General features: G+C 36.8%; 1 protein-coding gene across 1 annotated transcript; it reads right to left on the bottom strand.

Moving 5' to 3' along the window:
• Positions 1-9781: 9781 nt before the first annotated feature.
• LOC133977952 (zona pellucida sperm-binding protein 3 receptor-like) lies at positions 9782-15947 on the bottom strand. Its single transcript, XM_062416258.1, has 10 exons — positions 15791-15947; positions 15519-15618; positions 14943-15013; positions 14664-14849; positions 12415-12492; positions 11545-11595; positions 11408-11449; positions 11261-11312; positions 10310-10385; positions 9782-10051 (listed from the first exon to the last, which is right to left on the bottom strand). Exons 1-9 carry the CDS (start codon positions 15942-15944, stop codon positions 10328-10330), a joined length of 792 nt encoding a protein of 263 aa, XP_062272242.1. The 5' UTR covers positions 15945-15947; the 3' UTR covers positions 9782-10051; positions 10310-10327.
• Between the last annotated feature and the right edge of the window lie 4920 nt (positions 15948-20867).

The raw sequence follows: 20867 nt of genomic DNA, 5'->3' as shown, positions 1-20867 counted from the left end.
TTCTCTTTACTCTTTGTGCCAGCAACGAGTCGGCATCTTTCGAAGGTTCTGGTTATTTCTCCGTCTGTCTCTCCCACTTTAGAAAGAGCTATAACTCTAGGTTTTAAGAGCATACTAACTCAAACTTGGGTCTTGGAAAATATCTCAAAGTTATCTATAGACGTATATATGCTGTGTTTATTGCACCTACTGGTTTTGTATTCAGTCAAATGTAGTTTGTGCAAAGATTTCTCTTCACAGTGTGTGCTATAAAACAGGTGGGTATTCTGTTTCCTGTTAAATAACCAAAAGTTGATGGTTATCAAACATTCTTTTATGTAATTTCAACACCACGCCTAACTGAAGGGTAGCGATTCGAACAGACTGCAGAGGTCAGAAATTAGGCTTTTCTTTGTGAAATGGCCATGAGATGAACAGATTTGTATAACAAAGAGTTGGAATTAATTTCCCTCTGTAAGTTAATCAAATAAGTGGCCACATAATATGTTCCTGTTTCATGTGATAGGAACTTTTTATCCAGGGCTACAGGCTATTACCATCTTTTTTTTGAATGGCAATGTTGTTTTTTTGTCTTCATTTAAATAGGATTCTTGCAGATAATGTATCTGTAAGGAGTGTAGCCCAACTTGTCCAAGCAAAGAAGCAAGTGTATTAAGCAGTTTCTCAAGACACTCAGGGGAAGAGTATCTGCCAACTGCTGGATTAAAATTGTTTCAATTGAATTATATTCCTTTAACCCAATCAAATGTATCTACTGATAGGAACCAGCACTTTTATTAATTGTATAAAGAATAATTCAGTGAGGAAAATTCATTCCACGTGTTAATTAATTTAACTGTCAGAATATCATAGTGTCACAGTTTATCTAGTCTCAAACTGTGACGCTATCATGCAAATCAATAATAAAAGATACTTTCCAAAGTGATGACAGGTTTGTCTTTGTTTTTTTGTTTTTATTGCAGACGGCTTGGCTTCAGACTGAGGGTTTTCATAAAGGCATCCTCCCCAGGGAACTGGTTTCAGATGGTGTCTTAGAGTATAAAATCTTATCTAGCACCATTTGAAATCGGTGTTCTTGAGAAGGAACAGACTTCAGGGATGATGACTGCGATAATGACTGTTGCCAGAAGGTTTACAATTGCAGTCGGTTGGCACTGTTTGATCCCATATTCCATATTTATAATACCTTCAGTCAAATGAATCAGTTTAGGGATATTAAAAAAAAAGAGACATACACTGATGATGGCGATTGAGATAAAGTGTTAGGTCAGTTGGTGCTCTGGAATAGTTCCCTACATTGTTTATGTTCCAGTGAAAAAACAACAAGAGTGTATTGGATGAGTCCAGCCTCCTGACCTCAAGTTGACCCCCTTCTAATCAAGGCTGACCGTTTTCGTCTGGTGTTCAGAGTTTCCATCATGTCTAGCACCATTTGAAATCGGTTACAATGTGGAGGGACTATCAACAAAAGATTTTGTCAGCAGCTTCATGATGTGTTTCCCGAAAGTACCAGAAGATGGCAGTATTGCGCTACTATACATGCCATCATCCAAGGCTGCCAAGTTATTTGGAATCCTTGAGGCAGTGAAGGCCTCACTGGATAACACTGATCAGGTACATGGCCAACAAAGCTCTGGATTAAAACCCATCCTTATTCTGTGGAGTTGATTTCTTTTTCTGATGTTTGCTTTTTTAAAGAAATCTCATTTATGTTAGTCGAGTGAGGGGAAATTCCAGCTACAATGATCAAAACAGGTGATAAAGAACGATTTTTTTACTCAAATACCTCAGCAGTCCAGATGTTGTGGTATCGCCCAGTGCAACCCTACCAGAGTTATGCAAGGTATTTCATCAACTGAAAGAGAGAAATAGTGCAAAATGTTAGATTAACATACATTTCAACATACATTGTAGCTACAGGAGGTAATATGTGTGAGTTTCTTAATGTTGGGCAGTGTTTTGTTTATTAAGCTTCATTTATAGGAAATCATTTTGACTAACAATGTTACTCTGAATATTTATTCATTTGTAAAAAAAGAGGTTCTTTGTCATTACTACATTAATGATCATTGTGTTGAAAATGTTTTGCATCCTTTAATTATCAACTATGTCACCTCAGTCAGTTTTTAAGAGTCACATTAAGTAAGTTGTCTGAACCATTTCTAATTATAACCCGTCACTTCTCCCACCCCCGAGTTCAGAAGCAATGCTTTTGAGTTTTTGAGCTTTAAATTAAATTTAATTATAGCATGTAATCCTTTAATTCACGGCTGCCTGATGCTCTCATGCTCCATTACACGCAGAAAGGACAGAGAGTAAGGACCAATATTAGCCTAAAACATCAAGCTCATAAATGTCAACCTTATTACCCTTCATGTGTCGCATGGTTGACATTCACATTAACACAGTTGTCTTTTTGAATAAATGAGTGAAAATGTTTAATTTAAATTCATGAATGATTAACCCACAGTGTCAAGGTTAACAGAAGGTTAATAGGAGAATTGATTATGAATGTATGTAGTCTAGTTTTAATGCATTAAGATTTATTTTAGTTTATAGAATTGTGACTCCAGATTGATACTAAACTTGTCCATGACGTGAATATTACTCAGATTTTAAAACAATTTTTCATGCTCTGTAATCATGTTATTTTATGCATTTTTAGCCTTTTTAAAATGGTATAACCTGGATATAGGTTGGAGTTAAATAAAGGCAGATTGAAGTGTAACCAACTAACCAATTAGGGTTTGATATATCTTGTTAATGTCTCCTTGTTACTTGTTTTTCCCCCTCAGCTATTCCATTAAATTATGTGTCTTTCTGCTTAGGTATGTGCACCTGGTCTGCTTTTGTATACCCTTATTGCAAGGGAAATGAGCCCTTTCTCCAATACATTAATAAAATATAATACACCTTTTGCAATTCCACCTACATTTAACTTTGCTTTCATTGCAAACCACCTACAAACAATGCCAATGTCAGCCTTTTTCTTTGTTTTATGTATTAATTAAGACTAATTATCTTTAATAATATGTTGAAATGACCAAAAATTTAAAAAAAGAGCAGCACCAGCTGAGTCATGCTGCTATTTCAGCTATTTTGAGCCTTTTGCCTTTCTACTGTAAGAGCAATGACTTCCAGATGAGCTGTCACACTTTAAGTCTCATTTGACACTCAAGAGACACTCTTACCAGTCTCCTTGTCCCCTCTAATATATCTTTTTTTTTCTTATAAGAGAGCAACAGTGCCCAAAACAGGGTTAACGGCTAAGTAATGTCATCCACCACAGCTTTCTAATGATTACACTGCCTGCTGAAATTCTCAAACAGCTTGCTACATCAAAGCTTATAAATTGTAAAAGCTTAAAATACTGAGCGGCTAACCTCGAAAGGGAGAGAATCTCCTCCCCCAGCGTGACCTTATCTTCATCAAACTGGCAAACTGTTAAGAATTTAATCATAGCACGGTGTGTTACCATACCAATAGAAAACAGGAACAAATCCATTTGTAAAAACTCTTAGATGATCTCCCACGTAAGAGTAAATGTGAGTCACAGGGAGTGCCTCAATCGAGCATGACATGAAATCATCAATTTCTGATTTACGTAGTCTTGCACTGACTTGGCATGTCTGTCTCAATGTGATGTGGTAAGTGTGACTGGTATCTTTGGTTACACAAAGTTAGATTCAAACTTTCCACTTAACCTCAGCAGATGTGGGTGGAGGGCTGATAGTTTTATTATTGTAAACATGGTGATTTAGAAGCACTGTAGCTATAGAAATGGGATACTTTTGAAAGAAGAAATAGCACATTCATTCTCTTTACACATTCAGTGCTGCTACAGCCTTGGTCTGGTAAAACCATTGAGTTATGGTGGCTAATGGTAGGTAATGTTAACAAATTTAAGATAAGTACTGCTGTATAACAGACATTAATGGGTTTGTTGATGTTTTAACCCTTCTCTACTTTGTGTTAGTGTTCTCTTACATTTGCCATTATTCTGTGTGAACAAGTGGCCATTGTTAAGCAAAAGTTAAAATCATTATCAGTCTGTATAATCAAAACTGGTTATTATGTTGCTGATCTAATTATTTTGTTTAGATCATACATGTGTTTGTATCAGTTGTGTGATACTATAAAGGTCCACATTATAAAAGTGTGTGTCGGCTGTTCAACTAAAACTAACGGTCCATTGTTGAAGGTGTTTACATTTAGAGCAGTGCTATTAAGAGCACATAAACATTACTTTACTTACTCATCGCCACCCTGATGGTAAGGTATTCACACTTAACATCTGTTTCTGGTCTAATACTGAGGCCTCAGTGGGAACCGTTTAAGTCTTGTTTGTCATAAGCTTAAATATCTTCATCCGCTCTACTCACGAGAACAAGTTAAAGAGGAGTGTCAAGTCTATTACAGACAAGGGTGTTCCTTTTATATTCCTTTTTTTCCCACAGCAAAATCTGTTATGCCATCACGACTCTCACCATGCTTACCACATTATGCGTAAACATGTACGTGATTTTGTGAAAATATGTCAATCACAAACATAGCTATGTGTGCTCCAGTATTTATTCCAGTCCGGCTGCCAGGATGACGCTGCAGTGCTACAGAGACATGAGTTAGACTGTGTGTGTGTGTGTGTGTGTGTGTGTGTGTGTGTGTGTGTGTGTGTGTGTGTGTGTGTGTGTGTGTGTGTGTGTGTGTGTGTGTAAGAAGGAATTCCTTTTTTGTTTACCTTGTGTAAAATTGTGTCGCTTCCTCTGTGGTGAGATGTGCGTTCCACAATGTGAACAGGATGAACTGGAAACTGTCCTACAGTGCTCTTTATCGGGGGGAATTCCCCCTCTTTGTGCCCTAACACAGTAAAAAGACTGATCATGGCTTTTTCATCTGAATTAACTTAATAGAAACCACCTACAGTATGCATTACATTTAATTCAAAACTTCCAAAAAGGAGAATGACAGATTGTGGACAGTGTAATGATTTTTAATTTATCCAACTCTGTGACACTTCCAGTTAATCTTCTATAACTCTCTATGAATGAGTATATAGTCAAGTCAAAATGATCTTTAAACTGTTTTCCAGAAAGAGCAAAAAACGCTAACACTCACAGCTCATGCAGGGGTCATGTCAACAACTCATGTCAACAAGATTCCTCTAAGCTCTTAGACAACTGACAAGTACAGTCTCTCAGTATGTACTTTGATCACTAATTCATGTATTCTTGTCCATAAATGAAGGCAATCCATGAAAAAGACAATTTATGGTCAATAAACAAAAACACCCCAAAAAAAATGTAGAGAGTGTAATATGCTGACAAGCTTGCAACACATCAAAGAGGAAAATCAAGCATTACATAAGATGTTGCACAGTTCAGCAGAAGGTTAAAACATTTCCTCTGTGTTATTTTATTGATTGAAATCTTTTGATTATCTGGGCTTGCTTGCCAGTTCATCTATACCCTCATCAAGTGTTCATTCAGCAATATCATAGTATAGTCTAGGCATAGTAGTTTTACTGTTATGTCAAAGTCAATTATTTTATTACTATATGTAATATTCATTCCTGTGTATATAAACAGTAAGTACATTTAATTAATATGTGTATTTATGCATACAAATGCGTAATGGGAAACTTCATATATGCATAAAAGATGCAAAGACATGTTTATGTATCGTGTATATATAGTCTTCTCTCCGGTCTCCTCTTTACCCCCCCGCCCTTCTCTCTCTCTTTCTCCCTCTCAACCCCAACCGGTCAAGGCAGACAAGGCCGTCCACTTAGAGCCCAGTTCTGCTTGAGGTTTCTTCCCGTTAAAAGGGAGTTTTCCTTTCCACTGTCACCAAGTGCTCGCTCATGTGGGAATGTTGTGTCTCTTTAAATTAAAGAGTATGGTGTCTTGAGATGTCTTGTTGTGATTTGGCGCTGTATAAATAAAGATTAATTGATTGACATGTGTTGTAAGGGCTTGTATGTATACATGTAAAAAAAACAACCTCTCAACCTGATATGTTGTAGTAACCGATTTTATTGTCAATTTATGGTGTGTATCACTTTAAGCGTAACAGTATCAACGTTTAGATAAGTCTTGTTAACCTCTCAAAAGTTTAAAATGAATGTGGTCATCATGTTTGAAAATGTGTAATGAAAGCACAAAATGAATTCCCACATTAGGATAAATCATCATGGTGTCCTTGTCCAGGAACAGGAAAGGGACATGGGAAGTTTACTGGAAATCCAGTAGGTGATAAGTAATATATTGCTGTTATGTGAATTAAAAAAAAAAAATCAGGTTATGGTGATTTTCACAATTTAATGTTGAACTGAAAGACTACATAAAAAATCTATAGTGCTTTGAGTCAATGAAACCATTTTCAAAGTCCATTATTTACATTTGAAAACACGTCACACACAAACCTGATGTTTAAGAGATAAAAGGTTGTTATGGTCTTCTGACAGTGACGATATAACATGAGTCAGAATGGGTGTGATACTGTAGTTCAGCAGTGGAAAAACAAGGTTTGGAAGAGGAGGAAGCATCGTTGCTGGTGATCTCAGTGAATGGAAAATACATTGAAACAGGGAGGATACCCGAACTGTTTCCTGCTATCTAGCTATGTAAGGTCACATCTCAGTAAGCTAGATAAATGTCACTGCAAGTATAACGAAAGTCAGTTTGAGCAGTCCAATGCAGCATTAACAAAAAAAAAGAAAGAAAAAAAAGATATAAGATATGTACACATGCACACACGCACGAGCCAAGCACATCTCACCCATACCCATGACCACATACACATTCATACCCATACCCATAAAACTACCCAAAATAACTAAGGAGCAATGAGACACAACAGTATTCATAGTTCATTCTTGCACTGGGTCCGAGGGTGGCAGTTGTTGTTGTTGTTGTTGTTGTTGTAAGGAATGTTTAGGATACAGGAGAGGACCTGAAAGATGTTCATCATGATTCTATTATATAACAAAATGTACACAAATAACATTATACATTGTTATCTTATTGTACAATGTACCTTGCTGAATGCACTTCCAGTGAGTGTAATCAGTTTCTTTTTGTGGTGACCGAGAAAGATTGTCCTATAACCAGACAGTCACATGTTTGTTCGCTCAAAAGTTATGTTTAAAGCATACAGCTGGCAATGTTTGATTTTTTTTTTGTTATTGTCAACTTATAATGTAATGTTGATTGACTAATTAATTGGTTAGACAAAAGTGTTCTTATTATCAACACTAAAAAGTCTTTTTGGCCTTCCTTCTCATTGTCAGCTGTGTCAGTTATAAAAGATGCCACCCTATCATGGACTAACATTTGTAAGGAGATTCAGCAATGCATGGACTTTCTTTGTAGACTCAGTTCTTTTGGAGCTAGATTATGTTTCTGTTTTTTAAAAAATGGTTATTTAAAGCACAGTACAGCCTGGCCCCGCAGTCTATCTGTGAAACTTAAAACTAAACTGCATAGCCAAATCCAAATTTGTGCGAAGATTATTGGCCAACCTGTGGCGCACTCCTTTCAAGTAGCTCACAACAAGAGCATGCTAAGACTTGCTACCAGTATTTTTTCTGACTCCTTGCATGCTTTAAATGGAGAATACCAGCTTCTGCCCTCTATTGGGCAATTAAGAGGCCCGCAGTTTACACAAAACAACTGGCTGAAGAATTCTTTCATACATCAGACTATTCTGTTGTTAAACCAAGATCAGTGTGCTGCTAACTGAGACCTGAATCCAGAGGTATGATGTGATATGTATTGTGTGCTTTGTACGTCTATGAAAAGTGTCCTATTTGTAACTGTACGTTTAATCTTTTGAAGGGAACTGGTTTAGGACATATAATGAATTTTAGTGTAAACTGACAATAAAACTGCATTGTATCATACTGCATCATGCCATACCGTACCGTATCGTATCGTACCGTATCGTATCGTATCGTACCGTACCGTATCGTATCGTACCGTACCGTACCGTATCGTATCGTATCGTACCGTACCGTATCGTATCGTACCGTATCGTACCGTACCGTATCGTACCGTATCGTATCGTACCGTACCGTATCGTATCGTACCGTACCGTATCGTATCGTTTCGTAATGCATTGTATCATATCATATCACATTGCATCGTATGATTCTGTTTCAAACAACATGGCTCTGGTTAAAAAGCTAAATAACTGAGTAACAGACTGGTGTATGTGGAAAGGGCAGCCCATTATGTTGACTTTATGGTGACTGAAAAAGATTTTCCTATAACCAGAGGGTCACATGTTTGTTCCCTCAAAAGTTATGTTTAAAGGATTCAATGTTTTTGTTATTGTCAACTAATTTAATGAAAAACCAATGTGTTAGTCTGTCTCTCAGTATTTTCAGACTTCTCCAGCCTGTGTATTGCCTAAAAAACATGTTACTGTAGTTTTTAGGATATGTTACTCAAACAGGGGTAAATTGTGTTTTGTTGGGGAGTATTTTCAGCTGCGGATTTGTCACACTAGCAACGCTACATGTTTTTAGCTCATTGTAGGCTTTGGTCTTTGGGATGGGATTTGTTGACAATAAAAAAAATTACACAGAATATCACTAGGCTTATCCTGAACAAAAAAACCCAAAAACCCACAGACAAATTGATGTCTACCAATGTGAAAACAGTGAGGAACACCATAAAAGCTTCTTTTTTTCTTTTTTGGGAGGAGCTGGAGGTTGATGAATTCAACAAATGCCACCATTGTTGTGGTGGTAACCGCCTGTCTACATAATTAAGATGAGTAATTATGATGATAGGTGCATATCCTGTTTATTACTCATTCTCTCTTTTCCAAAAGATTTCACAAATTAAAGTGTTTTAAATCCAACTACATAAAGCCTTGTAGTTTATTTTACTTACAAGAAATTGAACCAAAAATGATTCACAAAATCATAAAAGTTATGTTAGAGTAGAGACAAGAACCCCTCTCTTTTGATCCCCAAAGGCCACAGTTTAAGCCTCTGGCATGACAGCACACCAGGGTACAATGAATCAGTGTAACCACATTTTATTATGGAGCTTTTGTCTGTACTGCTCCTCACCCCTGCCAGGATAATGGGTTGGCCTCTCTCTTCTGCCACAACTGTGAATGTATTCCTTGAGTTTCTCCTCTAAGGAACAAAAAATACAACTTTGTGAGAAGTGAACAAAAAATGATTTTGATTTGACATTTTTGTTAGTAAAATCTGACACTTCATGTATCATACATAATACAGTATGGATATAAAATAGTTATTTTCAGCAATGGCTGCATTAATAAAATTAGCCCTTTGACATATCAAATAAATGATTAATTCACTTCAACAATTCATTAAACAATTCTGTTCAATGAGCTTATTCAAGGTTAAAACAAAAGGATAACTTTCCTGGGGATTTTCTTTAGTTTCATGGTTCATTGGTTGGTAGTCTACCACATTCTTTAGTCCTGAAAGGTTTCCCATTATTTTGCACAGTTTACTAAAAGGCCTCAGAACAATAGACAATGACGAAAAGAAAGTCAGGAGGCGAAGAATGCAGTTGATTGTATCTTTATAAGTCGCCAATGCAGTCTGCAAGCTGAATTAACCACATTGTAGGCTTCTTGAATCGCCTTTTTCATGGTTCTATACTAACAAAACGGCACATCCCTGGAATAAAATGTTAAGATACTTAAAGAATAGTTCATAACACATGGAGGTAATATCAAACAGTTTATTCCAGCTTTTAACATAAATAATGTACAAAATAGAAATACTTCAGTTGAATTAATATTTACAAATATTTGTTAAAATAAAGTGTGAGGGCAGGAAAAAATATTATATCAACAAAAAGTTCCTTTTAACAGTGGATGTTCATTATGACCATTGAGCATTTCAATTATTATACTTTAACAAATTTGTTTTTGTCTGCCATTTGAAGTGCAATAATATTCAGGTGAGTTTCCATCCATCCATCCAGAGAGGAACTGCTAGAGTGTGTTGGCACATCCTTCCTGGGACACAGATGTTCTTTAAATGATAGTTACGGTTCCAGAGCTAGTGTTGACAAGAAATAATAGAAAACAGTTCAAGTTAAGCTCCATTCACACAGTGATGCCGAAAAACAAAACAAAAAGGAAACGATTCATGCTTTTTTGGTGTCACTTGTAATGTGTAATGTTCCAACTATCCAACTATAATACTGTGTATTAGCTCTGATAAGTAAACTGGACAAGTAAAAGACACTTCAATATACTTTTAAATGTATTTTGGTGGTTTTATTGTAACAGTAAATACACAGAAATTGACAGGTACCTTATTGAGGCAGGCAAGCTAAAGAGTTTGGAAGGGTATTAACGGTGGCTTCAGGTCTTCTCTGGTGTCATATGAGCTACGGTGTCATCAAATAAGGAATTTGTGTCAGCATTGTTGAATTATATTAATTTAATGTTAAAATTGTATTAGTTCACCAACTTTTTAATAAGCTTTTGATAATGTTAGTACAATTTTCAGAGAATAATGATTATTTGGTGAGTAAGATTTTAAACTTGGCTCAATTCAATATGTGAGTATATGATTATATTGATCATTAGAGACTCATGCTTAAGGAAAGTTTCTCTGTCTGAACTGTTTGGTTTATCTGGATTAAACGTCAATTTCATAAAAAAAGGGTTTGAAGTTGTTTTTCGCAGTTTTGAGCTTTGAGCACCCTACTCTCTGTCTCTGACATCTGTTTGTCAAATTCAGGTCACATGAATGTCTAACAAAGAGTGTCACATCAATCCCAAAATACTCCATGTCCGCCTATCTCTACATGGTTATGACTGTGACAAATTCCTGTACTTTTATTAAAAACAGCCTGATTCATTCTAGCCCAAAAGGGATTTTTTTCCTGATGCTGATTTTTATGTCACATCCAGTTTTAAGTAATGATTTCCTGTTGACTTCCTTCATTCCTCAACACAAGTCCAAAAACAAACACATCTAGTTTTCTATGAACAGTTGAGAATTAAGAAGCAATGGACAAAATTACAGAAGAATTAACAGAATTATCTCCCCAAAGTTAGAACATGTTGTGCTTTGCATGCTGCATGCTACTGTATTGGCTAGTTTGTACCTCTGCTGTCCTGTGCATTCAAGTTCTGAGTGTACAAATAGTATAAAAAACCTCAAACGATAAAAAGAGTAAAAAGCAACAGTGGGATAGAAGTTATGATCAAGTATGAGCCATGCATAAAGTAGTTATGGTAGAGTATTGATACTCACCCTTTTCTCCTCAGCAAATACTTATGTGTAAAGGCCACCACTATGCATACAACTGTAAAAACAATTTCAAACAGATTAATGTTACTTTGTGTGCCAACTGCAATATTTGGTTAAAGTGTGACTTCCAAAGAGAAAACTTTACATTACCTAACAGAACAATGAACACACTGATTATAACAGGTGTATATCCTGAAAGACACAAAATGCAAAGTTAAATGCAGAACTTTAAACATAAATCATCAACCATGTAAATATCTTGTTGGGACTGAGGCTCAATAACTCACCAACGTCCTTGTTACCATCTACAGTCTCAGTCCCATCTTGCTTGTCAATCTCTGTCAAGTATAAAACAGCTTCATTATAGTTTGCAAACTACTTAAACTGCTATAGGCAATCTACATCAGTAAAGTAATCAACATTTACAAGAGGATCTGTTATAATCTCAATCTTGTTTCCTTTATTTGTCAGAGTTTCCATAAGTGAACATATTCCTAATGAGATGTTTTGTTTTTTAAGTCCACTTAATTTTAATATTTTACTTAATGATATTACAAAAAATGCATAAGAACATACACAAAAGTAATGAGTTCTTTTCAGTTTATTCATCTCATTTGATCAGTGGGGGAGGGGGCAATGATATTAATCAATTAACTGGGACAAGGAATGAGACACATTTTAGAAAATTAAATGGCTTTTTTCTTTAGTCAGTTAATTAAAACCACCATTCTATTCTCCACATGTCCCCATTGCAAAAATAATCATTTGATCTGTTCATTAGTTGAAGTTTCCTGAAAACTAAATAACCTTAAATCCAGTTCAATTAGCAAATGTAAATAATATGGCTGATTAATATCCACTCTGTTTCTTTCCCATCCCATTATGACCAGTGTGAAGATCTCTATTAAATGTAATGTTTTACTGGCAACTCAATTTTAGTCATGGTCTTTCTTTAAAGAAATCTTAGTCATTGATGAAAAGATCTTATGCTTGACCTCCGATCAAAAAGCAGAGTCCTCTAAAGGGGTTTTTAGGGAAGCATCTGACCATGAAATGTTTTGGTAAAAATCCATGAAACAGAAACCTGTGACTAAAGCTTGTTATCATACATCTTCCAGCTGGAAACTCAAGAATGCTTTCATGAAATCTTTCAATACCTCCAGATAAAGAAGTTGTTGCTGGTGTTACGTTGGTTGCGGTAGTATCATCCTCAACTGTCAACATGTCTCTGCCACCTTTACACAGAACGATCAGAAGGACTCTTAATTTCATTTTCCGGTTTGGACAGGATATATGTGACAAGTCAAATTGAGAAGCCAAATCTGAGATGCATGCACATAATCCATTCATGCTGCCAGGTGCCGAAAAGGTTTTCAACTTAATTACATGCTGATTGGTTGTTTTGAGACATTTTTCTGTACCTTGTGTAGAAGATGAGACAGTTGCTAAAGGTGACACAGTAGTGGCTGGGATAGTTTGATAACTGTGAGTTGATTCTGTGGCAGTGGAGGCTTCTGTAACATGGAAAATAAACACTGCAGTCATAATATTTATACAGCTTTAAGAGAAGTCTTCCGAATATATCAGGGTTCATATAAAGAGGGCGGAAGGACTATAAATGATCTCTTAATTTTTCAGTGTAAAATTATATGATTTAAAGGATTTCTTGATTTCTGTTAAAATACCTTTTGTTTGCAGTGCAGGAGTTGGTGGTATCACATTTGTGGCCATTCTATCTTCTGTTGTCACACCTATGAATACATTTTATGGGATCAAGATACATATAGCCTATTGTTAAAATTGTTCATCTATGTTTTATGAATTTATGAGTTTATGAGTTTTTAGAGTTGTATGAGTTTTTATGGTGGAGCATGTACTCAGATTTCTTTAAACATGCAAGTGGTGCCGCAACTATAAATGCTTCTTGATTTACTAAATGTCCAGCTATGTGGCGTGTCTTGTTTTACTGTAGAAAACAACACGTAGTGTTGTGTTAGGTTGCTCTTTAGTCAGTGTAAAGGACATCAACATAGTGCATGTTGGTTTTATTTACTATATATTATTTTAGGTATTTTATTTTGAAAGGAAAAGGTAAACGGAAAGGGAGTCAACCGACGTAGAAGTGATAGAGAGGGGTAAACGAGCACACATGTAGAGAGGAAATTCACGGATAAAAGTTATTAGCCCGGTTGAAAGTGGCGACAAGGTGAGGGCTTGTGGTATATTTATGTTTGTGTTGAAGTTTAATTTAATTTTTGTGTCAGGTAAAGCCAAATGCTATAGGCTAATTATAAATGTATATGGATATATGTATAATGTTTTTTTTTTATTATTTGTTTTTATTTAGCTCTTACGTTGTTGTTGGTGTGAAAAGGAATAAATACTTCAGACCACCACCAGTAAAAGCATCATCATTTCAACTGGCGCTACAGTCAGTAGTGAGTATTGTGTGTTAGTGTGGAAGTTAGTGAACAAATTACTTGGATGCAAATGTTGTAAATCTTGAATACTGCCTAAATGAGTGAGCTTGAAGAGTATGTAGAGAGGGGATAAGTGATGATGGTCAAACATGCCAACAGTGTGTTCAATTCTGAATGTCCTCAGTGACACCATGGCAACACCCGGGTCCAGGGCAATAAATTAAATTCAGTAAATTACAGAGAAAACTACATTTGGATGTTTGAAAGCGTACAGCAAACTCACTCGTGATTCTTCAAGCATGTGTAGTATTGATTAAAATATAATTAAAAGACCATGCCTGTGGTTTCAACTCAAAGCATACCAGAAGTTCCCAGATGGATTCATGACCTTTCGAAGCAGCCCTTGTTTTCATTTAATTTCATAACAGTGTCACAATCAACTTGCAGAGAATAATTCTTGCTCAAGACAGATAATTCAGCAATTCATGACAACTTTCCTCATAAGGAAATTAAGTTTTGACATCTTAAACTTGAGTCATCTGCTGAGCAGCAATGGTTATAATTGAAGAAATGAACAATTAGAGTATCTTTACTGTAGCTGATAAACCTGGCTCTTAGATATTGGATGTCGAAATTTCCTTGAATGCACCACCATGGGTAGTTGTTATGCTCACAACTGCATTACCATGAAATGATGAAATATATTTTAATAAATAAATAAGTAAAAGTGACAAATGTTCAATGTGATGGTTTACCTATCAAGTTCACTCCTGCAAGATGATTTTCATGTTGCAGTGATATGAACCGAAACATCTGGCTGCTTAAAAAACTTCAACTTAATCTACATTTTTTAAATTTGCTTTGTACGTAAAACAGTAGTATGAAGAGTTAAATAATGGGTTACAACAAGCAAAATCACCTGTATGGTCCCTGAATAACAATATTTGATCTGCATTAAGTCAAACACATGGATGGAGTGGGCTTACCTTTGCATTTAGGAGGCTGAGGGTGATATTCACCATCTTCATCGCACATAATGGTATCATTCCCAACGAGAGTGTATCCATCATTGCACTTGTACTGTATGGTTTGTCCATATTCTGGATAATCTTCAGAACTCCATGAGCTTTTGCCATTGGCCACTTCACCAGGTAGCGTCTCACATTTCACAACTGAGGAATCAGACAAACAGGTATTGTAGAAATATACAAAACAATTGTTTCATCTTTTCTGGTTTCAAAGAAAACAAAATGAGATATATTTACTTTCACATTTGGATCTTCCACTCCACCCTGTAGCAAAGCACTGGTTAGTGCTTGCTCCACTAATCTCGTAACTGTTGAAAGGAGGAGAATAAAGCAGGACTTTTTATTTAAGGGGACATTAACACATGATTTTATAATGCATAAGAATGGCAACAGTGAAACTAAATTCTTGCAGAGTTTAGTTAAACATCAACAGACCTCAAAAGGAGAACCAAGTTTCTAATCAGTGAAAGCTTGAAGTAACACCTTCTGGCAATGACTCTATTTACTTTTCAAGATTACTTTGATTTCTTTAAAATACTTTTTCCATTCGGAAATTTACCTGATACAGACTTCGTCTAAATCTATTTGCCAGGAACAGCACTTTCTGCTGGATAACTATTGGCAGTACAGCGACAAGAAATACTTTGTATGTAACATCTCATAACTATCTTCTGAGCCCCTCCCTGTGCATTGCCTTAGGAGCTGCTCCACTCTGACACTTGCTTCAATTTAAGACAACTTTTTTTCCAGACGTAATTCAACCAAATAGAAATGAAATGCAAAGAATTTCATTATTTTCACATTCATACTCACCCTTTATCACAGCTTACTCTTATTTTGGCACCAAATAGGGTATCAGTGATGATTTTAAATGTCATATTTGGTCGGGATTTAGGGAGACCACAGTCCTTCTCTGTGATATGCAAAAAAAAAGAAGAACATGGTTCAACCAAGTTTCTGGTGGAACTTCATGCCAGCAGTTTATCCACAAAATTGCAGCAAAACAGCTCAATGGTAGACCACACAAGGAGACAGTGGTTGGTGTATGTGTCAGTACAGTTATGGTTACAGTAGAAATAACTCACTTTTACAGATGAGTTCTGGGTTAGACCAGTTTTCATTAATACAGTTTATAATCTCAGAGCCACTGTCTTTAACATATCCATTAGCACACTCTAATTCGACTTCAATTCCTTCTGGAAAAGAATTCAATAGAAGTGCTTTGTTTGATACGACCATGTTTTCTCCTGGCTTAGGTTTGGGACAGTCAGCTGGGGAAAAAAGAGACAAAGAAGCAACATCAACAATAACACTTTTTTTGGGCATACCAAAGACACTTAAAACTTGAAAGCTGGATATTTTCATGGGAAATAAGAACATTAATAAAGCTACAGAGTAAACATGGTAATTTATAAAGATGAAAAAAGGCATGTGAGAAAATGACTGCATCTTATGAAAATATTAATTTTCCTCTATTTTTAGTTTATCTTAATTAAAATCACAGCAGCAATCCTAATTTAAGAAATTAGTGTGTCTGTAATTGTCAACTGTAGTCTACAGTTTGTTTTGGCAATTCAGTAATAATCCATAACTATTTGAAGAAATTCACTTTATGGTCTATCATTCATCATTTTTTGTCTTGACAGTTCATCTAACAAAAACAATATTCCAACTTTTTTTCTTAGGCATTACACCCACACACATACAAAACAACAACAACAAAACAAATACAATTTTAGCTTGTATGTTTCCTCCCACCTATCAAATGAACTATTTATAAATATTATCTCATTAACCAGACTGTGAGGCGTATGTTACGCCGGTATCATACTGACCTGCTGCCTTCAACAAAAAGAGGTGTAACGTCAGGAAAAGCAGAGATTTGACGTCCAGTCGTCCACAACAAGTGTCCAGTAAAACATCCATTACGGGCTGTAGCGAGATAAACATCCTGGTCTGGAAACTTTCTGTCTTGTCAAACTTCTTCAAAGACGCAGAGCTGACGCACGACTTTCTGCGCTGCCGGTCAAGACTAAACCTCTAAACCTCCCTGACATGCACTATCATTTATTTCTCTAGTCTGTCAAGTTTACTTTAATAATAGGAAGTGATGAACATGCCTTCAGAATAACAGCACAGGCATTCTCCTCGATCACTGGGAGCCTCAATATCCAACCTTAACACACACTGCTCCATGGCTCTATTATAAATCATTATATAAATGCTGCTACTGATGGTTATATTATACACCTATACATATATTCCTGTGGATCTACCTGTGCATAGATTCACCGTGTAGCAACGACTTTGGTTACTTCCTGTTATACGATTTACCGTTTGTGAGTCTTTAGCTATATTGTTTGTGTTGTCATTCAGTATTTATTTATTTATTTTAATCTATTTTCTTTGTTTGTGTAACATTTTCATCAGTTCTCACCATTGTATTTATAGTCTTCATTTATTCTGTCCTATTGTGGGAAAGGGTTGCACAAATAAAGTCTGAGTGATTGATTGATGTGTGATACTGCAATTTCCAGTTGGGATTAATATTACCTAGTAAACTATCTATTTCACAAGTACGCTATTTTGAAAAGTACAGGACAGGAAGTAGGCTGTCACTTTTTAAAGACGTGCTACCTTGACGTCATTGTGTTTCAGCGTCTGTGGATAGGAAACTGGCACAGACAGTAACCGCTTCAAAGATAAATGAAGACACGTAAATAAAATCTATCACATCTAAATATCTCATTAAAGATGCAAGTGTTACTTGAACAACAGAAGAACACAAATGCCATGTCTGTCCAACATTTAAAGACGTCCCACCTCCTTTAAAAAACGGAGTTGTAATGACAACAAGTGGAAACATAATGGGTGTGTCCTGAAGAAAAACCCACAAAAACTTAAAGGGAATTCTCTGGGCAAGTCCTCATGGGGAAAGCCTTTCTAATTATTTCCTATATTCTAATGATTTTAACCTACTGTACTACGTATCTTAATACGTTAAAAAATAGTAATGATGATACTAAACAAAGAATAAGTTGAGGTTGTAATTGTGATGATACACATTTGTAGTGAGTCATTTTCTGGGGCTTAGGTTCCACAGTTTTCTCCAAAAAGAGGGCAGTGCCTCATTACCTCACACCAGTTTAGAGACCCAACGGTGCTCACAAGCATCAAGTTTTGGTTTGGTCAAGATGTAAGTGAGCAGATCGTTTTCTGACCAGACAGTGAATCTGTGGCCCTTGAGCCAATGCCCACTTAAAAGCCAAAAACTCCAACCTCACTCTCTCTTCACCAGCTGGCACCTGAGACAGGACAGCACCCAGACCATCAAGGGAAGCATTGGTGGAGAGGATGAAGGGCCTATCAAAATCTGGGTGTGCCAGCACCACACTGTTGAGGAGTGCATTTTTGAGATCTTCAAATGCTTTCTCACAGGCAGGGGTCCAATCCTGAGGAGTCAGGTTACGAAAGTTGCCAGCTTTTCAACGACCAAAGGAGCCTTTAGCCCTCCTCTTCTGTCCTGCAGTCAAGGTGTAGAGTGGCTTTGCAATGGAAGAGCAGTCGGGAATGAAATGCTGATAATACAGCACCATCCCAAGGAAAGATTTCACTTCCTGCTGAGATGGAGTGCAGCCATCATCATGAAACCTCACAGACTTGCGAAGAAAGTGGCACTTCGTCTGTGCCAGCTTCAGGCTGTTGACTCTGTGTTGTGAAAAGACTGTCTCCAGTCATTTTATTGCTTCCTCCTCAGATGGAGCAAAGACGAGCAGGTCATCCAGATATCCGAGGAGACTGGAGAAGCTCAAGTCACTGAAGACGCTGATCATCATCCACATGCAGGTTGCATAAGCCCTAGGGAAGCCTGTTGTACTCATACAGGCCTAAGGGTGTTGTAAAGGCCATGTACCGCCTGTCAGACTCATGGAAGGGGATGTTTTAGAACCCCGATGTTAGATCCATGGTACTGAAAAAAGTATTTCCACCAAGAGCGGCAAGGCAGTCAGCCTGGTGGGTCAGCGGGTGGGCATCCTTGACTGTCTTGGCATTGAGCCAACGGAAGTCAGTACAGATCCGCAGGTCTCCTGACCGCTTTCAGACCAGGACCAGCGGCGAAGCATATTCACTGACTGACTTACTGATAATGCCTTTCAACTCCATCTCAGACGACTACCTCAGTTTATGATAGTGTGCTGGAGGGACACGGTGATAGGGTGGCTGGAAGGGGCGAATACGGTGGAGAAAATCCTTCGCTTCTCCACAGTCCAGTTTGTCCTTGGAGAAGACATCCTAGTAAGTGAGCACAAGGTCAGCAAGCCACTGTTTCCATTCGTCAGACACTTTGCAGCTTTCAAGGTTGATATCAAACAATCTGCAGTCCTTAAGCCAATGACGAGCTCATCCCTCTTCCCTGGAACAAGGAAAGTCGGCACAACAAATTTAGACCCATAAATCTCAATGTCCAGCTCACAGATTCATTTCGGTTGGATTGTAAGGCCACCACAGCCAACGAGGACCACCTTCTCGGGCACAGGCTGAGGATTGGGAGAACACCAGCAACTCTGAGCTTGGACTCCCTCTTCACTGAGTATGCACGACATGCTCCCTGAATCAAGCTGCCCCTTCAGGATGGATTGGCCCCTTCCCACTGCCACAACTGTGAATGTATTCCATGATCTCTCCTTTAAGGAACAGAAATTACAACTTTGTGAGAAGTGAACAAAAAATTATTTTGATTTAACATTATTGTTAGTTAAATCTGACACTTCAGGTAACATTACAGTATGGAAATAAAATAGTTTTATTCAGCAATGGCTCCATTATTAAAATCAGCCTTTTGACATATCGAATGATGAACAAACTTTTACTTTTACAAGTTTCTGCTAAATGAGCACTGTAGCAGCCAATAATGTCATAACTACTGATAACATAATCATTTTGCCCATTTTTTAATGGGATAAGCCGATAACGTAATATCTTTTTGCCAATAATGTAATAAGTTATTACGTAATTGTAACAGCTCCTCGAAAGTGTGACAAAAGTCTCTGAGAGAAAACTAATGTTACGTCTCTCTTTGCTAGAATGATTGTAAGGATTTGCTCAGCGTTTTTTATGACGAGGAGAAAGAAAAAACTGAGCTGTTATATTTTTAGGGGTCTGTAAGCCTGTAAGATTTTGTTTCTTGTATTTCATGTGTTTCTGTAAAGAAATGAAGAATGATTATCATTTAAATTAATAGAAGTTTGCGCAGTTCAAGTTTGTTGTTTGTTATGAATATTGAAAGTTATTTTTGACGCATTATCTATTTAGCTCCGGTGAATGTTGGCATGCAGCAAATATTCGATTAGTCGCCGGTTATACCCACCGACTAGTCGACCCTGAGAAAATGGGCCCATGCACATCCCTAATCTGTGTCACACTTCCGTGGCACTTAGTCTTACTATTGTCTCCTTCAAATATTTGCTTAAAGACCTGACCACACACATACAAACCCCCTTCACTCCCTCTTTCTCTCTATTTATTTGTTTGTTTAACTTGATGGTTAGAATGATCTCCATACCTTCCTTCTGCTCATTAGCCTTTCAAGTTACAAATGAAGTGGTAGCACACGTTTGCAAACACAGACAACTGTATGATATGAAATATTTGCATGATATGAATGTATGATGTGAAATCTCTGTATCTCACTTTTAAATATATTTAATTTTTTTCTCAATCTTAAATTTTTTTTTCGTAGAACCCATAATTGACCACTAGATGGCAATGACAGTCAGTCATGTGACTGATATTAGACTTTCTTCACTTGTTTGAATTTCCTTACTTTCCAGCACACATGTTGAAAGCTAATCAGTGATGTGTTGAAATTCTTGCACATACAATCTTTAGTGCAAACATATATATAAATATTTGAGAGCGTAATCAAAGTTAACTTATTATAGCTAACTGTAAACTAATTGTTATCATTATTAACTATGACAGTTTGGTAATAACCGGGGGGTTAAACCCAACAATGTGAAATGATGACTTTTGGCTTATTTTGTTGAAATGAATGGACAAATTGAATGTAAAAAATATGCAATAAACCTTCAGCAGATTAAAAGTACCTGACTACCACTGCATTGGAGGGCTGCAAACGTGTTGGAGCATGAATGGCTAAAG

The sequence above is a fragment of the Scomber scombrus genome, chromosome 3 (genome assembly GCF_963691925.1).
Source record: "Scomber scombrus chromosome 3, fScoSco1.1, whole genome shotgun sequence".
NCBI lineage: Eukaryota > Metazoa > Chordata > Actinopteri > Scombriformes > Scombridae > Scomber > Scomber scombrus.
The sequence above is the reverse complement of the archived record's forward strand: the minus strand, read 5'-3'. Positions and strand labels throughout refer to the sequence as shown.